The 18,924-nt window shown below is 47.7% G+C and overlaps 1 protein-coding gene across 4 annotated transcripts; it reads right to left on the bottom strand.

Annotated features, from left to right (window-relative positions):
* Positions 1 to 1,317: 1,317 nt before the first annotated feature.
* SYT11 (synaptotagmin 11) lies at positions 1,318 to 17,979 on the bottom strand. Of its 4 annotated transcripts, none has more exons than XM_020797323.3 (4): positions 17,772 to 17,979; positions 9,802 to 10,625; positions 5,224 to 5,347; positions 1,318 to 4,153 (listed from the first exon to the last, which is right to left on the bottom strand). In XM_020797323.3, exons 1-4 carry the CDS (start codon positions 17,803 to 17,805, stop codon positions 3,843 to 3,845), a joined length of 1,293 nt encoding a protein of 430 aa, XP_020652982.3. In that variant the 5' UTR covers positions 17,806 to 17,979; the 3' UTR covers positions 1,318 to 3,842. The 4 variants fall into 4 exon arrangements, with proteins under 4 accessions (XP_020652982.3, XP_020652983.3, XP_078238412.1 ...); XM_020797324.3 differs by having other exon boundaries at positions 5,227 to 5,347; XM_078382286.1 differs by lacking the exon at positions 17,772 to 17,979 and having other exon boundaries at positions 9,802 to 10,731.
* Positions 17,980 to 18,924: the final 945 nt, after the last annotated feature.

Here is an 18,924-nt window from a genome sequence, read left to right as displayed (position 1 = left end):
AATAAATCTATTAAAACAGCAGCAAATCCAAATATTCAATCACTGCAAAGAATATGCTCATTAATGTGTCCCCTCTTATTTGCATACCCATTCGAATGGCTTCATTTTACAAGAGAGTCCGTCGACCTTTCACTTTTTTTCCTGCGAAGACAAGGATGGTGTTGATCTTGTCAGCCAAAACTATTCCTCCCTGGTCTCTGTCTTCCAGAATTGAGTACTACGGTACCAGCGTGATTGTTTCACTTAAATTGGTGGTTGCTGATCAATCAAAGCAGCCTGGCATTGGCTGAGCCAATTCAGCACAAGACTTTGCTGTCTATTTACCGTATTTTTCAGTGTATAAGACACCCCCCATGTATAAGACGCCCCCCCACTTTTCTAATCCAAAATTAAGAAAAATAAGGGGCTTAGCAAGTGTAGGGAGAAAGGGATCAAAGCGCTGCAGGATCGCTTTGATCCCTGCTTTCCCCGCCACTTGTTTTTCTCTCCTCAGCTTACTTCCGTGTATAAGACAACCCTCAATTTTTAGTCTAAAGATTTTAGACAAAAGTATAGTCTTATACACGGAAAAATACGGTATTTATTTCCCCCCCCCCTTGCTTTTGCCGGAATCAATGGGGCAGACCCCTAGAGAAATGGGAGATGTTGTTTTATTTGCCTTGCAAAACAGTTTCCCCCTGTATTGGGCAGGGAGGTGGGGGAGAAGAGGTTTGGGCTGCCAGTTTTGCCAAATGGATGAAGGCAACATCTGTCCTTGGGGTGATTTTAAAAAAAATTAATGCATTATGCTAGAAACATTCTGCTTACTAGGGATGCTTGACAAAAGTAGAGGTAGGATAATAAGACGAGATCAGTACAAAAGATGTGTGCGGGATCCTCTCGGGGAGATATCGGCGCCTCTTGTCACGGCAGATAAATGAACCGGGGAGGGGGGGAAAAGATGAGGTAATGCTTTCCTATTGAGGCTGCGCATCTTATGTGCTTCCTTGCGCATGCACTGGAGGGGGAAAAGATCTGTGGTGACACCACCCCGTTCTTGCAGCCAGGAAACCGCTAGGCGGCTTCCTTTGGAATCTTAAAAGATATTTATTAAGAAGATATTTCAGGAGGGGAAAATCGCAGCAGCAGTGCAGAAATCTCCTAACTAGCCACGTGGTAGAAATAAGCATTGCAAAATTAGCTTTACGGTGGAGCCGTCCGTTCCCGTGCTCTTATGGGTTCTGTCTCTCTCGGGATCCCTTTTCCCAAAAATGAAGCGATCTTTTCCACCACCCGCCTCCGAAGCAAATGTGGAAATCAAGCCTGCAAACCAGCCGCTAAATTTAAAGTGACTCCATATTTATTGGAACGCCCCGCGTGCGTTTAAAAACAATCCTTGACAGTTACAGATAGCAATTACATATTGATTAGGTTAGCGTTACAGCGTTAGGCGGTTGTACACGGTTTTGAGTTAAATTATTATGATTTTTCTTACATTTTTCTTTTTTGTTCGTTTTGACACAAAAGTTGTAACTTCTCCGCGGTTGTTTTTTTTTTAAACCTTTTAAAAAATTTTTTACAATAAACAGGTGGGAGGGAAAAGAAAATTCAGGGGTTGGAAATAAAAGGAACAATTTCAGGGGTTTGAAATAAAAGGAAAACAAACCAAAAACTGAACCCACATTTGGGGAATGTTCAAGGTGAGGCAGCTGTCACAAATGATCAGATATAAAGATATAATTTCCCCCCCCTAAAAACAAAAGTTAGCTGACCTTGATTCACTCATTATTCTGAAGGAGGAATGGGCGCTGTTTGTATATGCCCGAGAAGCCAGGGGAAGAACCCGCCGTGGCATTCCAGGTGCAGCAGAACTACATATCCCATCATCCCGGATAGGTTTCTCACCCTGGCAAGAAGCCTTTTTAAAACCCTGAGCACATTTCCTGGACAAGGACTTCATCCTTTTGCTTTACTAGCGGAGGGAAGAAAGAGTAATGGCTGATGATACTCGCGCGGAAAAGTAAAACAGGGATGTTTTGAAAACATGTTGATGCACGCCGAGCCCGGATCGTTCCCGACGGAGCTGGGCCGTGGAGTACATTAGCACAGAAGGAAGCTGGGTGTACGCCGGTGCAGTTTTGCAAATGCTAGAACCGTGGGCCCATAGCCTATTTTAGTGTGGCTTTCTAGGCAGCCGAAACTTACAAAAGAAAGTTGCAAACGCAGCTGCGTTTCCCGCAACCGGTTTCCCTTCATCCAAAAGGTGCAGGCTTCCCGGTTGATACAGAGCTCTTCAGCACCGTCACCCTGCCTGGCGACGGCTTCTGTGTTACCTGAAAAGCTGGCACGCTCTGCTAAGATTTCGGAACGGTTCCCGCATGCAGTGCGCAGAAGCTAAACGGGAGTGAAACCCTGGCCCACCCCTAAATCTCCGCTGGGAATTTGCACGGATTGAGTTGAAGAAGCTTGCGTGCTAACAAAGCTGCCCAGGCGCCAGATAATAATCAAGACGTAACCAACAGTGACGGTGGAATTTGCACATTTTCTGAGTTTAAACATTAGGATCAACGAACCCATCATCCTGTTTCTTTGTTAACACAGCAAATTTGGTCCTTGCATAGAGCCTGACACGTCAGACCTGCTTCCGCCCTTGTGAACAAAATCAGCAACGTGATGGAGCCGTGGTTCACGAGGATCACGCCCCGGGGATTTTTCTAGTTAGCAGAAACTATGGCATCATCCGCACCCTCTCCAGCTTTCTCGTTTTAAGTTCAACTGCCGTCCTTCCAGGCGCTTGGGAGTTCTTAGAACCGGAAGAGGCCTCCTCGGGTGAGTTCGCCCGGTTCTCATCCAAAACGCTGGAAGGCGGTTGGGTCTCGAATGGGCCATGAAGAGCCATTAGCTTTGCAAAAGACCCGTTTTCCCCCGTGTCGATCGGAACCCCTCCAGCTGCCTGCACTTTTCTAAGGAGCAAAGGGTAAGGGATGAGCAAATTCACCCCTGGCAACCTAACTCCATTTGTTACAGAAGAAAGAACAGGACCCAAATCAGAGGGGGAAAAAGGGGTGGAATTCGTTTTTCCATAGATCTAAACTGGCACAGCAGTGTTTTCGATGTGGACGGTCACTTGAGAGAGCCACTTTCTGCCCACCCCAATAACTCTTGACCCAAATATAGGCATAAAAATTCCCTACCCATTGGTGAACTTACTTCCCCGAATCACAAAAATTTAACCTCCTCAAAAGAAATAGACAGGTGGGGCAGGGTGAGTGAAGGAGGAAACCGTGTTTCAACACCAGAATATGAAAATATATCATTTTAAAAGGGGAGAAAAAAAGAAAAGAAAAATAGTCGGGAGGCAAGCTGAAGAGGCCAACTGTGGTGAATACCAACATAGACAGTTCGGCACAAAACACAACGGTTCATAGTGACAGATAAATCGTTATTAAAAACGGTACCTTGATATTGGTAAGTTAGACTAAAATATTTTTTTTGTCTTTTTTTTCCTTTTTAATTTTTAAACTTTTGTCTTCTGCATGCAATAGTGCGGTTACACCGTTTGGATAATATATATATACGTTTTGTGGTATTATTAAAATCAATGCACACTCTATATTTTTTTTGTTGCGGTTTTTTTTTTCGTCATTTTTAGAACACGTGGGTTGGGTGTGTGTTGTGTGGGTGTCTGTGTGCCCTGCAAAAGTTAACATCACTAGAGAAAAACCGATCAGCTGAAACTCTTTAGTTCTACAACTAAAACAGAAGGGAAGGGTCGGGGAAGGGTTAAGGGTCAACAGTCTCGTTTGCACGTGGACCGGTGCGAGCGTGCACGTGGCTGCTCGTGGCCCCCCCGGCTTACCCTGCTAATACTCGCTCAAGCTGTGCCACTTGGTGATTTGCTTCCGGGGGCTCTCGCACACCTCCCGCCAGTGGTCCACGCCGCCCGCCGTGACGCTGTGGGCGCCCAGGATCAGCCGCCCCACCACCTCGTTTTTCGTGGTGCGGTCAAAGTCGATGGCCAGGAACTCGATGCTGACATCGGGGAGGAGCTCGGCGGGGATGTCGTAAATGAACGACTCGTTGAAGATGGGGTTTAAAGTGCACTTCTTGACGTGGGTTTTCTTCTTGGCGATCCGCTTCCTGCCGTAGTACACGTTCACCTTGACGTAAGGATCTGCCGGACGGAAGAACAGAAAGGGAGGCAATAACGCCATCCAAGGAGAAAGGGGTGGCCTGTTCTGCAGAACTTAAAGGTATATTCATCCATCCGTTTGTTCGTTCACGCATCCATTTCTTAATCTATTCATTCATGCATTCGTGTTAATCTATTCATCCATGCAGCCGTTCATTCATTCATGCACTCGTTTGTTAATCTATTCATTCATGCATTTGTTCATTCATGCATTCATTTGTTAATCTATTCATTCATGCATTTGTTCATTCATGCATTCATTTGTTAATCTATTCATTCATGCATTTGTTCATTCATGCATTCATTTGTTAATCTATTCATTCATACATCTGTTTGTTCGTTCATGCATTCATTTGTTAATCTATTTATTCATGCATTTGTTTGTTAATCTATTCATTCATGCATCTGTTTGTTAATCTATTCATTCCTGCATCATTTGTTAATCTATTCATTCATGCATTTATTTGTTAACCTATTCAGTCATGCATTCGTTTGTTAATCTATTCATTCATGCATTTGTTAATCTATTCATTCATGCATCCGTTCGTTTGTTCATGCATTCATTTGTTAATCTATTCATTCATGCATTTGTTTGTTAATCTATTCATTCATGCAGCGTTCGTTCATGCATTTGTTTGTTAATATATTCATTCATGCATTCATTCATGCATGCATTTGTTCATTAATCTATTCATTCATGCAGCCTTTCATTCATGCATTTGTTAATCTATTCATTCATGCATCTGTTCGTTCATTACATTTCTCTACCATCCATTTTCGTGACAAACCACTACTTTGGGATACTGATGGGCAGGAATCACCAGTTTGGCGGTTCGTGTTGGTTCGTTTTTGTGCAAACAGGGGTTTGGCCCTTCTCAGCCCCGCCTTTTCCGGCAGGCGCCTGCTCAGAGGCCGGACCCAGAGGAGGCGGGGCAGAAAAGCCGAGGCACTACTCTCGGAGTGGGTACAGAGAACAATCTCCCCCCCCCCCCGCAAAAGGGTGCTTGGCTGGGATGCCAATGTGGCTCATAGGTTTCGGAGTAAATAGCTTCTACCTGAGAGGCCGGTGATGTCCATCTTGGGCAGGTGTCTGGCTTTCAGCACCACCACGGTCATCCTCTGGGCGACGGGCTGGTAAGACAAGGAGACTTGTAGCTCCCCTCGGCTGACGCATTTCTGGAAAGGAACAGAGTCGACGCTCTTTAGAAGAAACAGAGGCGAGCCGCCCGCACGGCTCTATCCAGCCCAGCCTCTCCCTTGATTGATTGATTGATTGATTGATTGATTGATTAATTGATTGATTGACTAATTGCATGGCTCTATCCAGCCCAGCCTCTCCCTTGATCGACTGATTGATTGATTGACTGACTGACTGACTGACTGATTGATTGATTTTTATATCACCCATCTTGCAGGAACCACTACCTCGGCCGTTGACAACAGTATACAGTAAATAATATATAAGAACAAAACAAAACCATCCAGATTTCAGTATTAAAAGGAAAATTAAACTGAATAACAAGGATTAAATAGGGCTGAAATTGACCTCCAGGTTTTGCTAATTCTATCGTTTTCCCATCAACGGCACCCAATGTGTCACTGATCTCTCTACCCACCCGTGGTTTGACCGTCTGCTCCCGGTGTGCTTGAAACATTGCTTTTTATAGAATCAAGGCATCCTTGGTGGTTTCTAGACTCCAGGTTCCATCATCCACAGCCAGTGGCAAGGGATAATGGGACCTGTGATCCTTTTCCCGGCCTTCACTTCCGCCTTCGAAGCAGGGACGGCCAGATCCCTTTTCTCCGGAATGTGGTTCCTTTGCCATGGATGATAAATCTTGTTTGGGGCCACATCAGTTGATCTTTATACCAGTAGATTTATAGTAGATCACCATAGATTTCCGACTTTTAAATGTTCAGTGATCCCAATGGCTGTATATGTCTATTGTAGTCTGAGCAGGATTTTTAAATGGATGGTTTTGCTCTGTGGTTTAAAATGTTTCAATATTGATTTTATTGACCGTTTTTCAATATAATACCTTGTTTAATTCTTTTTTAATAATTGTATGCTTACTATTTTTTTTCCAGCTTGTAAATAATTGTTTTCTTAATGATGCAAGCCGCCTTTGGGTCCTTTTTAAGGAGACAGGCAGGATCAAAGTATTTAAAATAAATAAATAAGCAAACTGTCCAAATTTGGCTGAAATTTGGGGCAACGAGGATGGTGGTGTTTTTTCCCTGCGAAAAAAATCTATGAACCTCAAGGTCATATCTGGTTCTTGGGGAAAAAAAATCCTGCCATCAAAATATACTCCAAGACACCCTGTTCTTTCATTCTAGATGTATTTCTTGAGTGTAAAAAATCAAATCAAATACAGCATCCAGGGGATCTGATCAGCCCAAAGCCTTAGCTAGCTTTGTGCTACGGAACAGAAGCAGTTTTTTAAAAATGCCAGGTTGCTGTTGGCAAAAAACGGGGGCCCAAAAAATAGGAGAGGTCCCCCACGTTTTCTCGTTTGCATCCTCGCCCGGGCATCGGCCGTGTCCTTAAATGCTTCTGGACAACAGCCGGCTTGTCCGTAAACGTTTTAAAGCCAGCCGCTTTGGGGAGGATTTCTTGCAGGCAACAGCTGGAGCCCCGGCTCGGCCGAAAGGGAGTTAATTCGGGAGAAATAAGCTGGAGCCTTGCCGACTGTGACAAAGCCAGGCTGGGAAACGGGTGAATAGCCGGCCGAGTTGCTATGGCTGGCGGTGTCCTAGATTCGGCCCGAAGGAATGGGCTTCGCTCAAGCCGTTCCCGTTTCGGCTGCTGCCTGGAATCACAAGTGGAAAGGCGGGCGTTGGAGGTCCTCTAGGTATCATCTCGAAGCAGTGGAAGGCCAACACTACTACTCCCCCCCCCGCGTCAATGCCTGGAAGGGTTCCGAGTTCAAGATCTGACTGTCTTATTTGACGAAAACATTTTTTGCAAGGAATTTGGTTAGGTTCCTGCATTATGTTTCTATTTGCTTGCTTGCTTGCTTGCTTGCTTGCTTGCTTGCTTGCTTCCTTCCTTCCTTCCTTCCTTCCATCCATCATCAGCTACTTCCTTCTATCCATCATCAGCTCCTTCCTCCCTCCCTCCCTTCCTTCCTTCCATCATCAGCTCCTTCCTTTTATCCATCATCAGCTCCTCCTTCTTCCCTCCCTCCTTCCCTTCCTTCCTTCCATCATCAGCTCCTTCCTTTTATCCATCATCAGCTCCTTCCTTCCTTCCTTCCTTCCTTCCTTCCTTCCTTCCTTCCTTCCTTCCTTCCTTCCTTCCTTCCTTCCTTCCTTCCTTCCTTCCTTCCTTCCTTCCTTCCTTCCTTCCTTCCTTCCTTCCTTCCTTCTATCCATCATCAGCTCCTCCCTCCCTCCCTCCCTTCCTTCCATCATCAGCTCCTTCCTCCCTCCCTCCCTCCCTCCCTTCCTTCCATCATCAGCTCCTTCCTTTTATCCATCATCAGCTCCTTCCTTCCTTCCTTCTATCCATCAATTGCTCCTTCCTTCCTTCCTTCCTTCCTTCCTTCCTTCCTTCCTTCCTTCCTTCCTTCCTTCCTTCCTTCCTTCCTTCCTTCCTTCTCACCCATCCGGCTACCAAGGCCCCTCTGGGTGGTTCGCAACACCGCGAAACAACACTTTTAAAAGCCCCAAATGTACGAAAAACCAAAATCGGACATATCCATCCAGATACACCAAAATCAACACAGAAACAGCTAGAAATGATTTAAAAGGCAAAAGGGCGCGACAGAGAGGATGAGCGCCGGAAAAACCACAGCGCTCTCCGGGAAAATCTCTCTACACAGCCCTGTTTTCAAAGATTGTTTGGACATTCGCAGCGAAGGGACTGGACAACCTTCAAGAAAGCCCAGTTTCTGGTCTTCTCTTTCCGGGTGAATGATCTCAACTGCCCAGCTTGGGAAGATCAGATAAATTGGGTCGATCTCCCTGGAAGAAGGCTATCCCAATCACGGCGGGCCAACCCAGAAGGGCCGTACGTAACGGCCCAGATCACGGGGTCTAAAATTATAGCTTCAAAGGGGGCCACCCCCTCTGTCAAGTGATTTCGATTCCTGCCTTCAGCAGGGGGGTTGGACTTGATGGCCTTCGAGGGCCCTTCCTGGCTCCATAGTCCTGTGATTCTATGACTCCAGCCATTGCAGGAGCGAAATCTGATTACGGCATTATGGATGGAAAGGACGGAGCGTCAGCTGCAGGCCTGCGCACGTCGAGAAAGCTGGAGCAATTATCTGCTGCCCGAGCAAAAATCCCCCAATCTTGTTTATCTCCTGCTAACGTCGCTCCCAGATTCGCCGGAGACTCGGCTCGCTCTGATTTGCAAAGTGCTCTCCTGCTGCTGACCCAGCTCCTTTGCAAGCAATCGGAGGCGCGCCGCTGACCCCAATCCGTGATCTACTTTCTCTCCTCACTCACTCGCTTGGCGCTGTTTTGCCTTCTCGCCCGCGGTCCCCGAGGGAAGGCTGATGCAAAACACAGCCTCCAACAGCCTTTCCCGCCCTCCGCCAGCCCGGCGCCCTTTGGAGGCATGTTGGCTGGGGATGATGGGAGCTGGTGTCCCGCTTGCCAGGAGGGGCACCTGGTTGCGGAAAAGGCTGGCCGGTGTACATGTGGTTTTGCAAAGAACAGATGATGTAAACCAGCAGGGTTTAACATCCAGGCATCTTCTAATTGCTACAAAACTATGCATTCTCCTTACGCAGGTGTAAGTCACATTGCAATGGCAGAGGCCAGTTTGCAATGTAAATCTTTTCTGTTTCCTGATATGAAGGAGAAACAATTACAAGAACCCAAAATCTTGTACACAGCTTCAAAATAATTCATTCCAAACAACCAGCAATTACTGTAATTCCTTTCCCCAATAACCTTGATCTATCACATTACAACTGTAACTTAAAGAGAAGTAATGTGACTTTTTTTTGTGGCGTAACTGTAATTGCGTAGTTACTTTTATCATAATGGTGGTATGGCCACATAAGAAGAAAGAATATCATGTGGTTCAAGTGCCAGCTGGCTCTATTAAGGAAAAACCCATTCAGATTTTAAATTTATGCAGACAGACCCCCTTATCTGCGGGGTCAATATCCGCTGATTCACTTATCCAGGGTCTGAAAACATTAAAAGAAAAATACTAGAAATACACATTTCTGATGATGAAGTTACCAGAACCGGCCACGAGAGGGAGCCAGAAACCATCCTATGCATGCCATTTGCTATTAAAACAGTGTTCACTATCATCCACATTTTTCAATATCTGCATAAGGGGGCTTGGAACTCCGCAGATACAGGTGTCCTAATATAATGGGGGGAGGAAATACAATTTTCATTTCTTTTGGGGGACAGGAGTGTTGAGAGCTACTTTATTAAAAATGGTATCTTTAATGCCAGTTCACTCCTTTGGAGGATCTTTATAACTATAAATGTGAATTTCGTTGTATGTGTATATACTTACAATGACAATAAATTATTATTATTATATAACTATCAACTTTTTTTTAAAAAGTAACTTTTCATGCTTTGATCCTGTTCACCAGTGGCAGAAATACATCCTTTTAGTAAAATGGTTCCTGCAACTGATTTTTTCCCCTTACCTGTATGTTCCTCTTGGCGATCTCCCGGGTCAAGTGGACTTTCCCCGTGCTCGGATCCACCCCGGCGAGCGGAACCATCACCTCCCCGATCACGTCGTCCCGAGAGAAACGGTCAAAGCTCAGCACCAGGAAATGAAGGACCAGGTCTTGGAGCTGGCTGTAGGGGATCCCGTAAAAGGTGAAGGTCTCGTCGAAGACCGGATCCAGGGTCTTCCGGAGGACGCGCGTCTTCACCCGGTGCTTCTTGTCGGGCAGGATGGTCATCTTAATGTAAGGATCCGAGCCCTGGTTGTGCTCGTCCATGACGGGCAAGCCGTGCGCTTCCTGGATGGTGACCACGAGGGCTTTCTTGGGGAAGTTGTAGTCCACCGAAAACGTCAGCGTCCCTAACGTGACCTCTTCCTCCGGGGAAGACGGCGAGGACGTTTTGCTCCCGGCGGGCGTCAAGCTTTTATCCGGGCTCAGCTCTTCTCCGTAATCAACTCTGATCGGAAGCTGGTCGATGCAAGGGGCCGCGTTCAACCCGCCGGGGAATTTGTCCGAGCCCGCTAACCCGGCTTCGGCGGCATCCACCGAAAGGCGGCCCGGTCCTTCTTTCCGTGCGGGACCTGCCTTGTCTCGTCGGATCCGGAGGATCTTCTTTTTGTTACTCAGCGTCTCCGGGTAGATGCTGATCCCCTTCAGCATGTGTATGAACTTATACGGCGGCGTCTTGTGCTTCTTATCGGCCTGCTGGTGGCAGCAGGTCCAGACGAAGACGGTCACGGAGACGGAGACCACGAGGACGGTGGCGCCGATGAGGCCGGCTGCGATGGGGGAGACATCTGCCGGAAGAAACAGAGGAAGAAGGAAGGAAGAAAACCTGTAAGGCCGGCAGGAGAAAGAGAGGAGTGCAAATATCTTACGGGTTCTGCAGCCCATTAACGCCTCCTTTCCAATACCAAGTAGGGGGAAGGTGTTCAGCTTCTGCAATTCATGCTTTGCAAAAGTTGTGAAAAAGAGCGGGAATGTGGTTAAAGACAACCTACGGTAGGGGAAACCTGGGTTCAAACTCCGCACTTCGGCACGAAATTCATCGCCTGTGACTCTAGGTCAGCCACAATCTGTCCACCTGGCCTACCTCGAAGGATTGTTGTGTGAGAGTAGGGTGGGCAGAGAAAAGTCTTGCACAGTATCTAGGGGGAGGGAGAATTGGTTCCAAGCTCCTCCCCGTGGATGCTGAAACATGTGGATAATAGTGAGCATGATCCATAGCATGGTCTCTGGCACTCTCTACTGGCCCGTTCTAGTAACTTCAACTTTAGAAAGAGATGCTTCTCCGATTTTTCTTTTAATTTTTTAAAATATTTTCAGACTGTGGGTAAACAAATCATTGGATACGGATTCCGTGGTTAAGGGGACCTCCTGCGCTTTGTGCCACACACACAGACACAAATACTGTTTTTCAAAGCTGGAAGTGAATTCCCAGCTCTTGTTAGGGTTTATTTGTTTGAGTTTTTTGCGCTCTTTCTCTCTCTCTCTCATCCTCTGTGTGAGAGAGAGAGTGTGAGCGGGGGCCAGATCCACCAAAGCTACCTAGCCTTTTAAGAAAAATGCCACCTACCACCACACTTCCAGTTCTGCAGCTCTAACATGATACTGTGATGATGATGATTTGCATGCAACATTTCTATCCATCCGCCTTCTCCATTTGTGTGAGGCTGTGCATGGGCCTACCAGTGTCTAATTTTTAAATCCCGGCAGGCTTTGGAAGTATATCTCTGTGTGTTTACATGGATGGGGCAGGATCCTGCCATGTGTGTGCTCCGCCTTTTAGCTCCCGGGGGGGCCTTTTCTCCCAAAGGAAACCAGGGCACTTAACGCAAAAAAAAAGAAAAAAAGAAAAAAAAAGGCGTGCAACACAAAGGAGACAACCTCAGTTGTGCTGATGACATCACCCCGGTTCTCTCCGGTCTCTTGTTTGGAAATAAAAAGGCCCAGTGATGGCCGCACAATGGCCAGCCACGCCTTGTGTCACTCTGAGAAGGGGAAGACGCAAGCAGGGGGGCAGCGGGGGGGGGGGACACACATGGGAAAGGCAATTAAGGGCTTCGTTTCAGTCGTCGTCTTTGCCTGAATCATGCGGGAGACAAACGCCACGGTCGCGTGCAATACAGTGAAAAAGCAGCCTAGCAACCATTCATTAGCAATCATCATGCAGCATCAGGCACGTTATGATAGTTATGTGCTGTCAAGCCCGTCCCAACCACGAGGGATGGGCATTTGGGACTACAAATCCCATCATTCTCCCTTCTGGGATTTCTACTTGACAGCCCTCATCATGTACCGCTGTCACGTCACTTCTAACTGACGATGATCTTTTTCAAGGGTTTTTTAAAGGTAGAGAGTACAGTGGCGCCTCGCTAGACAGTTACCCCGCATGACAGTTTTTTCGCAAGACATTGGCTTTTTGCGATTGTTATAGCGATTCGCAAAACAGTGATTCCTATGGGGGAATTTCGCTGGACAATGTTTGGTCCCTGCTTCGCAAACCGATTTTCGCTAGACGATGATTTTGACAGCTCCCTCCGCGCTCACAAAACGGGTGTTTTCAGGACCTAAGCTTCGCAAGACAGTGATTTAAACAGTTGATCGGCGGTTCACAAAGCGGCTTTCCTATGGCCGATCTTCACTAGACAACGACGATTCTTCCCCATTGGAACGCATTAAACACGTTTCAATGCATTCCAATGGGGAAAATGCTTTTCGCTAGACGATGATTTCGCTAAACAGCGATTTCACTGGAACGGATTATCGTCTAGCGAGGCACTACTGTATTCTGAACTGGTTTGCCCTTTTCTCCTTCTGGGCGCCCCCAAGGATGATTCAGCTTGCCCAAGGCTACCTAGGCTGCCTCTTCTGGGATCCCCAGCAGGGAATTGAACTCCCAACCTCTGGCTCCCCTATCCTGATGCCTAACTCACTGAGCTATCCAGCCAGCTTGACAGGCCCCTTACCGAGACCTAAATGTGGCTCGCCTGGGAGAAAAGGTCTACACTGGAAGGGTTTGGGGCTTAGCTCGGCCTATTTCTACCTGGCTTCCTGTTTAGAAAGAAAGCTCCCAGCTAGCACTGGGGCAGGAACAGGAAGTTGAGGCCGAGCTAGGCCGAGCTCAGTCCCAAAGCCTTCCATCCGAGGCCTTTCCCCCCAGGTGAGCCACACGTAGGGAGTCTGTAAGGGAGACAAGAGCGAATGTAAGTGCCAGAAGTCCTTTTTCAAGCCACCCTTGAATATATACATTTAAATTTCTTAACATGTTATTTCGCCTCCAAAAGCTATGCCTTATGCGTAGAATTTCTGCCTATGTTAAAGCAGGAAGGGGCGTCGTCTTCTTCTTTTTTTTAAAGTGATCCTCCACTCTCAAGAGTGGAGAATTTTAGGCATATCAAACCATTTTCTTTTTGCCCTGGAGTACCACTTTCGGGTTGGGGATCTGCTGAAGCTGGTGGCAACAAAAATAGCCGCGGGAACACATTTTCCCGACTTGGGTTTTTACGCCTTCTGCTAATTTTCATAAAGATCGAGTTGCTGGTTGAATCGGGCAATTCTAAATGACGAGAAAACATAATTTTATGAGTTCTGCTTCCTTTTAGGGGTTTTTCCCCCCCTTGGGACGGGTGAGGCTCTAGAAGCTTGGTGCCCTCGCTCACCATCTATGCCTGTGGCAATGAAGAACTCAACAGCTGGATGCACAGCAAACATCTGACATGTGGGGCATGGAGCAGCTGCCCTGGGGTCACTCTGACATTCCATCGCTATATATATGCAAAATAGAATACGACCCCTATATCCATGAGGGTGTAGTTCCAAGGCCCCCCGTGGATGCTGAAAACCGTGGATTATAGCAAACCCTATACATAGCATGGTCTCTGGCTCCCTCTAGTGGCCAGTTCTGGTAAATTCATCTTTAGAGATAGCTATTTCTAAGATTGTTCTTTTAATATTGTAAAACTGTGGATAAGTGAATCAGTGGATACTGATCCCACTGCTAAGGAGGTCCTCCTCTAATGACGTGGGTGACTATTATCAGACATTTGCATGTCTTTTTCGGTAGTGGCTTAAATCTAGCGGAGATAATATTGCAGGTCTGTTGTTTCTAAAGTACAGTACTTGGTTGACGTTTTGGGGTGGGGAATTCATTTTTATATACACACATATGCCCTGCTCTAAAAAAAAGCAAGCATACATGGGTCTCCTTCCACCTTCGCTTTACCCTGACAAGAACCCTGTGGGGTAGATCAAACAGAAAGAGCGTACAGTAATTGATCCCAGTTTAGGGATTTGAATCCACCCCTCCCAAGCTACAAACTCAAGAAGCGGTCGGTTCTCTCCGCCCCCCCCCCCCCGCCCCCGGGAGTTTAAAAAACAAACAGAAATTAGATGACTATCAATCTGAGATGTATCATCTGTGATTGCCTGCATTGGTTTGTGGGGGTCAGACTAGATGACCCTTGGGTTCCCATCAAATCTGCACTTCTGATTCTATGAATCCTTGTCTACCCGCTGCACTGCAGTGGCTCTCGGAAAACCAGAACGACATAAATTCCCCAAAGCTACAAAGAGTTCAGTGTAGCACCTAAACATTTAATCTACAGCGGGGTCTCTACTTAAGAACTTAATCCGTATTGGAAGGTGGTTCTCAAGTTGAAACGTTCTTATGTTGAATCTGCATTTCCCATAGGAATGCATTGAAAACCATTTAATCCGTATCTGCTCTTTTCTGTCCATAGAAACTACTGTACTCCATTTCACTCAAGCTCTTTATTATTATCATGGACGACGGGCTGCCTTTCCAGATAACCAAGCACGTGGGTTACTCCCATCCATGCTTTAAAATCTGTTTTTAGTATGGACCATTTTTATAGGATCCTGGTTTAATTCTTTTGAAATATATGTACACTTACTGTTTTTAGCTTTTAAATAGTGTCCTTTTTAATGATGGAAGCTGCCTTCGGCCCTTCAAGAAGAAAAAGGGTGAGGTTTTTATGTGTTTTTTAAAAATAAATAAAATAAAAACCTATGCTAACCACAGGATTAGTTTAGACAGAAAAGAGACAGGCAACTGAAGTAAACAGTGTCCAAGGCGAGATATGTGAAATACTGTTTTCTTGGTCTACAGTTCAGATAAATCCACTGCTAAGACAACTGTTGTTATTATTTTTAAAAAACTGAAAATAAAAAATTACAGCTGGATATCTCAATGCACGTGGCTGCAGAAGGCGAGGTTGGGAGTTCTAATCTCCCCTGTGCCTCCTGAACAAGAGATCTATAGGATCCTTTCCAGCTCTGCCTTTTTAAGAGGATGATTATTAAGATTATTCCTGCTCAGCAGCAAATGGGACCTTCCATTCTGATTGCGAGATAAAGCACAGCGGACGTACAGCCAGACATGTCATGTGGGTACATAGATTAAGTCTTTCTTTCCAACAGTAAACATGCGATCAAAGTACATCCAATAATTAACACATTGCCGCCGCCCCCCAAAATCTGCTGCCTGAGGCTACTCACTTAATGAGGGACTAGTTTAGCTGTGGAAACTCCAAATCCCCCCCTGCCTTCCCCTAATTTCCATAATAATCCTCCATACTCATTTAAAAATTGCTCAGCTGTTACACACAATCTAATTGGGGGCATGTACAGAAAGTCTGTTTAATCCAGATTCTATCCACTTAAAAGCATTCTGTCGTGAACGACGTCGAGGGGGGGGGGGAAGAGGCCGAAACCTTGCATCTCTCCACATTTTGGGCCTGATGAACCAGGGTGTGTGTGTGTGTGTGTGTGTGTGTGTGTGTGTGTGTGTGTGTGTGTGTGTGTGTGTGTGTGTGTGTGCGCGAAGCACAGACCCAGTTGTAGTACCATTTCTGTCCGGAATGAATTAAAATCCGGAATTAAACGCATGCATAATGTCATTTATGCGACTTAACCAGGGAGGGAAGTTGCCTATGGCTTTCGGGCAGCCTCCGAAAAACAACATCTGCCCCAGACGGCTGCAAACAAACAATTCCACTTTGGTATATATAAATACATAAACGTGTAAATAAATCCAAAAAGCTTTGATGAACCTGTAAACATAAATACACTTTTCCCCATTTTTGCGCTGTGCTACATTTGGACAAGGCACGTGCTACTTGAAGGCCTATAAGACATGAGAGGAAACCTCAGCTCTCTATATTTCGGCGTATTTGGAGAGTGGTGGAGGGGGGAGGAAATCCACTTTATTTATTGTTTTCTTCCACGGTTTTCTAGACGAGCAATTCAGCTGCAGCTTGGCCGAGAGAGGCCGGTTGCTTAGATGCCATCGCGACGGGCCTGCTGGCAGCTCCGGATTTGTACCGCTCCGGTTTGGAGTGGGTGGCCGAGCACGGCGGAAAGAAGGCGTGCGTGAATCCGGGAGCATCGTCCGAACACGGGCGCAAGCAGGAGGCTCCTAACTTCTCCTGGAGAGAGGGCCCCAGGGAAAGGGAGCTGGGGGAAATCCATCAAACCAGGTGGGATCCTTGGTCAAGGAGACCCCCCCCCGGACCACAGTACGTGGTGCTCTCAGCTGGGGGATGTGAAATGTTCATAGCCAGGTTTCATGCACCCCACTGGTCCATGCGGGGTGCATGGACCCACTCCCTGTGTTTTCCAACCCATGCCAAAAAAATGGGGGGGGAGGAACCAGACAAAAGGCTTTTCTCTCATCCTGGCGAGCTGGATGGGAGCTGGGGGGCGCTGGCTGGCCGAGGACAGACATCACGTCATTCCCAACCCCCCCTTCTCCAAGCCACTGGCCCACACCTGCTCCCTCCTTCCCCCCCCAGCGCCCCAGAGGGGAGTGACAGTGGAGGGGGAAGTCAGGGGCCGAAGGGCACCGCCTCCGTCTCTGCCTCTCTCTCTCATCTCGAGATGATCTCTCCCCGTCTCTGGCACTCGCCCAGCAAGGCCCGGCACACCCGCGCGCGCACACAAGGAGGGGAGGGGTCGGGGATGAGTGGGGGGGGAACCATGGGAGAAGGAAGAGCGGGGGGGGGGGAACAGCAGTGGTCCAGAGTGATGGGTTGCTAGGGCGGGCGGCTGATTTTAAGATGTCCACTTTGCCTAAAGACCTGGTGATTTAAATATACAGTATATATATTTGGCTGAAAAGGTGGGAAATTAAGTGATGCTGGCCCAGGTGTCTTCTGTGTGTGTGTGTGTGTGTGTGTGTGTGTGTGTGTGTGTGTGTGTGTGTGTGTGTGTGTGTGTGTGTGTGTGTGTGTGTGTGTGTGTGTGTGTGTGTGTGTGTGTGTGTAAAAGCACCACTGAACGCAATTATACTTAGTAAACACGCCTAGCAGCCGGCTATCAAAATATGTTTTCCTTGGCAGATGCTGTCAGGTGGGGGGGGAAGAGGTGGCTGTCATGCCCGCTCCTCTCTTTGCTTCTGGAGCTACGGGAACCATTTGGGCACCCTGATCTGGAAGGGAGGGAGAGGAGAGAGATTCTCCCCGTGGATTGATTTGGGGTGGTGGGGTTGTCGGTGGCCCCCGTGGTGCCCCTGATGGACTGTGTTTCTGGCTGGCAGAGTGGCGTGTTTTCCGTGGCGGTGCACAAGCTGGTAGCCAAGCCAGCGGCGGGTTGCGTGACGATGCCCACCCCAGAAGGCCTCCTTGCAAGGGGCTGTTTGACGTCAGGATGTGGCCCCCGCAATCCAGAAAGGATGCAGGCCCTGGCCCTGCCAAGGAAACCTCGACAGCATCGTCGGGCAGGGCCTGATCCGTCTTTGGGGGGCCAGGGCCCAGCAGGGCTCAGGAGGGGGAGGGAGCTGGCAGGGCCCATTTTGGGGGGGCACCGGGTTGGAAAAGGCGGTCAGAGGCCGGGGAGGGGAAGCCAAGGCGGCCGCAGAAAAGGCGGAGGAGCGAAGGCTGGCGTTGCGCAGGAGCTTCTCCCTCCCCGGGCCCCACACTCACCAAAACTGGGGTGGAGGCTGGCGATCTCCGCCATGGCGGCCCGAGGATGATGATGATGCCCTCCGGGAGAGGCCTGCGGTGGCTCCTTTCGCTTCTCGGCCCCGAGGATGCTCCGCGAGGACTCGGCCGGGGATGCAGGCGAGCGGCGGCGCCTGTGGTCCTGATGCGGCGCTGGCTCCGCCCCTTTCGAACGATCCCCGGACAAGACTCCGCCCACGCCCGGCCTGGAAGCCACGCCTCCTCGGCTCTCCTTTCCCCCCCACCAAGCCAGCCCCGGCGGTGACTCGGCAGGGTGGATCGTGGCAGGGGGAGAGGGTGGGGGCACTGTCTCTCTCTGTGTGTGTGTGTGTGTGTGTGTGTGTGTGCAGAGAGGGAGGCAGGTAGATTGGCACACAGACAAGGGTGTGGGTATGTCAGAGAGTGTGTGTGAGAGATGCATTCTCCTCCCTCCCCTACAAAGAATCAGGCTGGGCGATGGTTAACCACCATAATTTTTAGGGACTCCAATGCTTTCATGGCTTGCAATGTGAGATCTGCACAGATTTCCAAGGCATTGCCATATTCCAAGGAGAGCAATATTTATAACTGCTGTTATTTATCTGCAGAGCCAGAAGTTGGGAGTTTGATTCCCCACCGTGTCTCCTTGAGAAGGGCTAGACTTGATGAAGGGCCCCTTCCAGCTCTGCAGTTTATTTCATTATATTATATTATATTATATTATATTATATTATATTATATTATATTATATTATATTATATTATATTATATTATATTATATTCGTTTTGTTTAGTCGTTTAGTTGTGTCCAACTCTTCATGACCCCATGGACCAGAGCACGCCAGGCCCTCCTCTCTTCCACGGCCTCCCGGAGTTGTGTCAAATTCAAGGTGGTTGCTTCAATGACCCTGTCCATCCATCTCGTCCTCTGTCGTCCCCTTCTCCTCTTGCCGTCACAATTCCCCAACATCAGGGTCTTTTCCAGGGAGTCTTCTCTTCTCATGAGATGGCCACAGTATTGAAGCCTCAGCTTCGGGATCTGTCCTTCCAGGGAGCACTCAGGGTTGATTTCCTTCAGAATGGATAGGTTTGTTCTCCTTGCAGTCCAGGAGACTGCAATATACTATATTATATATTGTTTATTTCTTCATTTAAA

Source organism: Pogona vitticeps, chromosome 15 (assembly GCF_051106095.1).
Source record: "Pogona vitticeps strain Pit_001003342236 chromosome 15, PviZW2.1, whole genome shotgun sequence".
Lineage (NCBI taxonomy): Eukaryota > Metazoa > Chordata > Lepidosauria > Squamata > Agamidae > Pogona > Pogona vitticeps.
Note: the sequence above shows the minus strand (reverse complement) of the source record. Positions and strands in the feature narration are given on the sequence as shown.

What these genes read in the sequence shown, in the direction of transcription:
- SYT11 (XM_078382286.1), bottom strand. Translation starts at nt 10,722, where the DNA reads ATGGGCTGCAGAACCCGTAAGATATTTGCACTCCTCTCTTTCTCCTGC. An exon ending in TCGCCAAGAGGAACATACAG is followed by an intron (nt 5,348 to 9,801) that starts GTAAGGGGAAAA and finishes GTTCCTTTCCAG; the next exon opens with AAATGCGTCAGCCGAGGGGA. An exon ending in CATCACCGGCCTCTCAGGTA is followed by an intron (nt 4,154 to 5,223) that starts GAAGCTATTTAC and finishes TCCGTCCGGCAG; the next exon opens with ATCCTTACGTCAAGGTGAAC.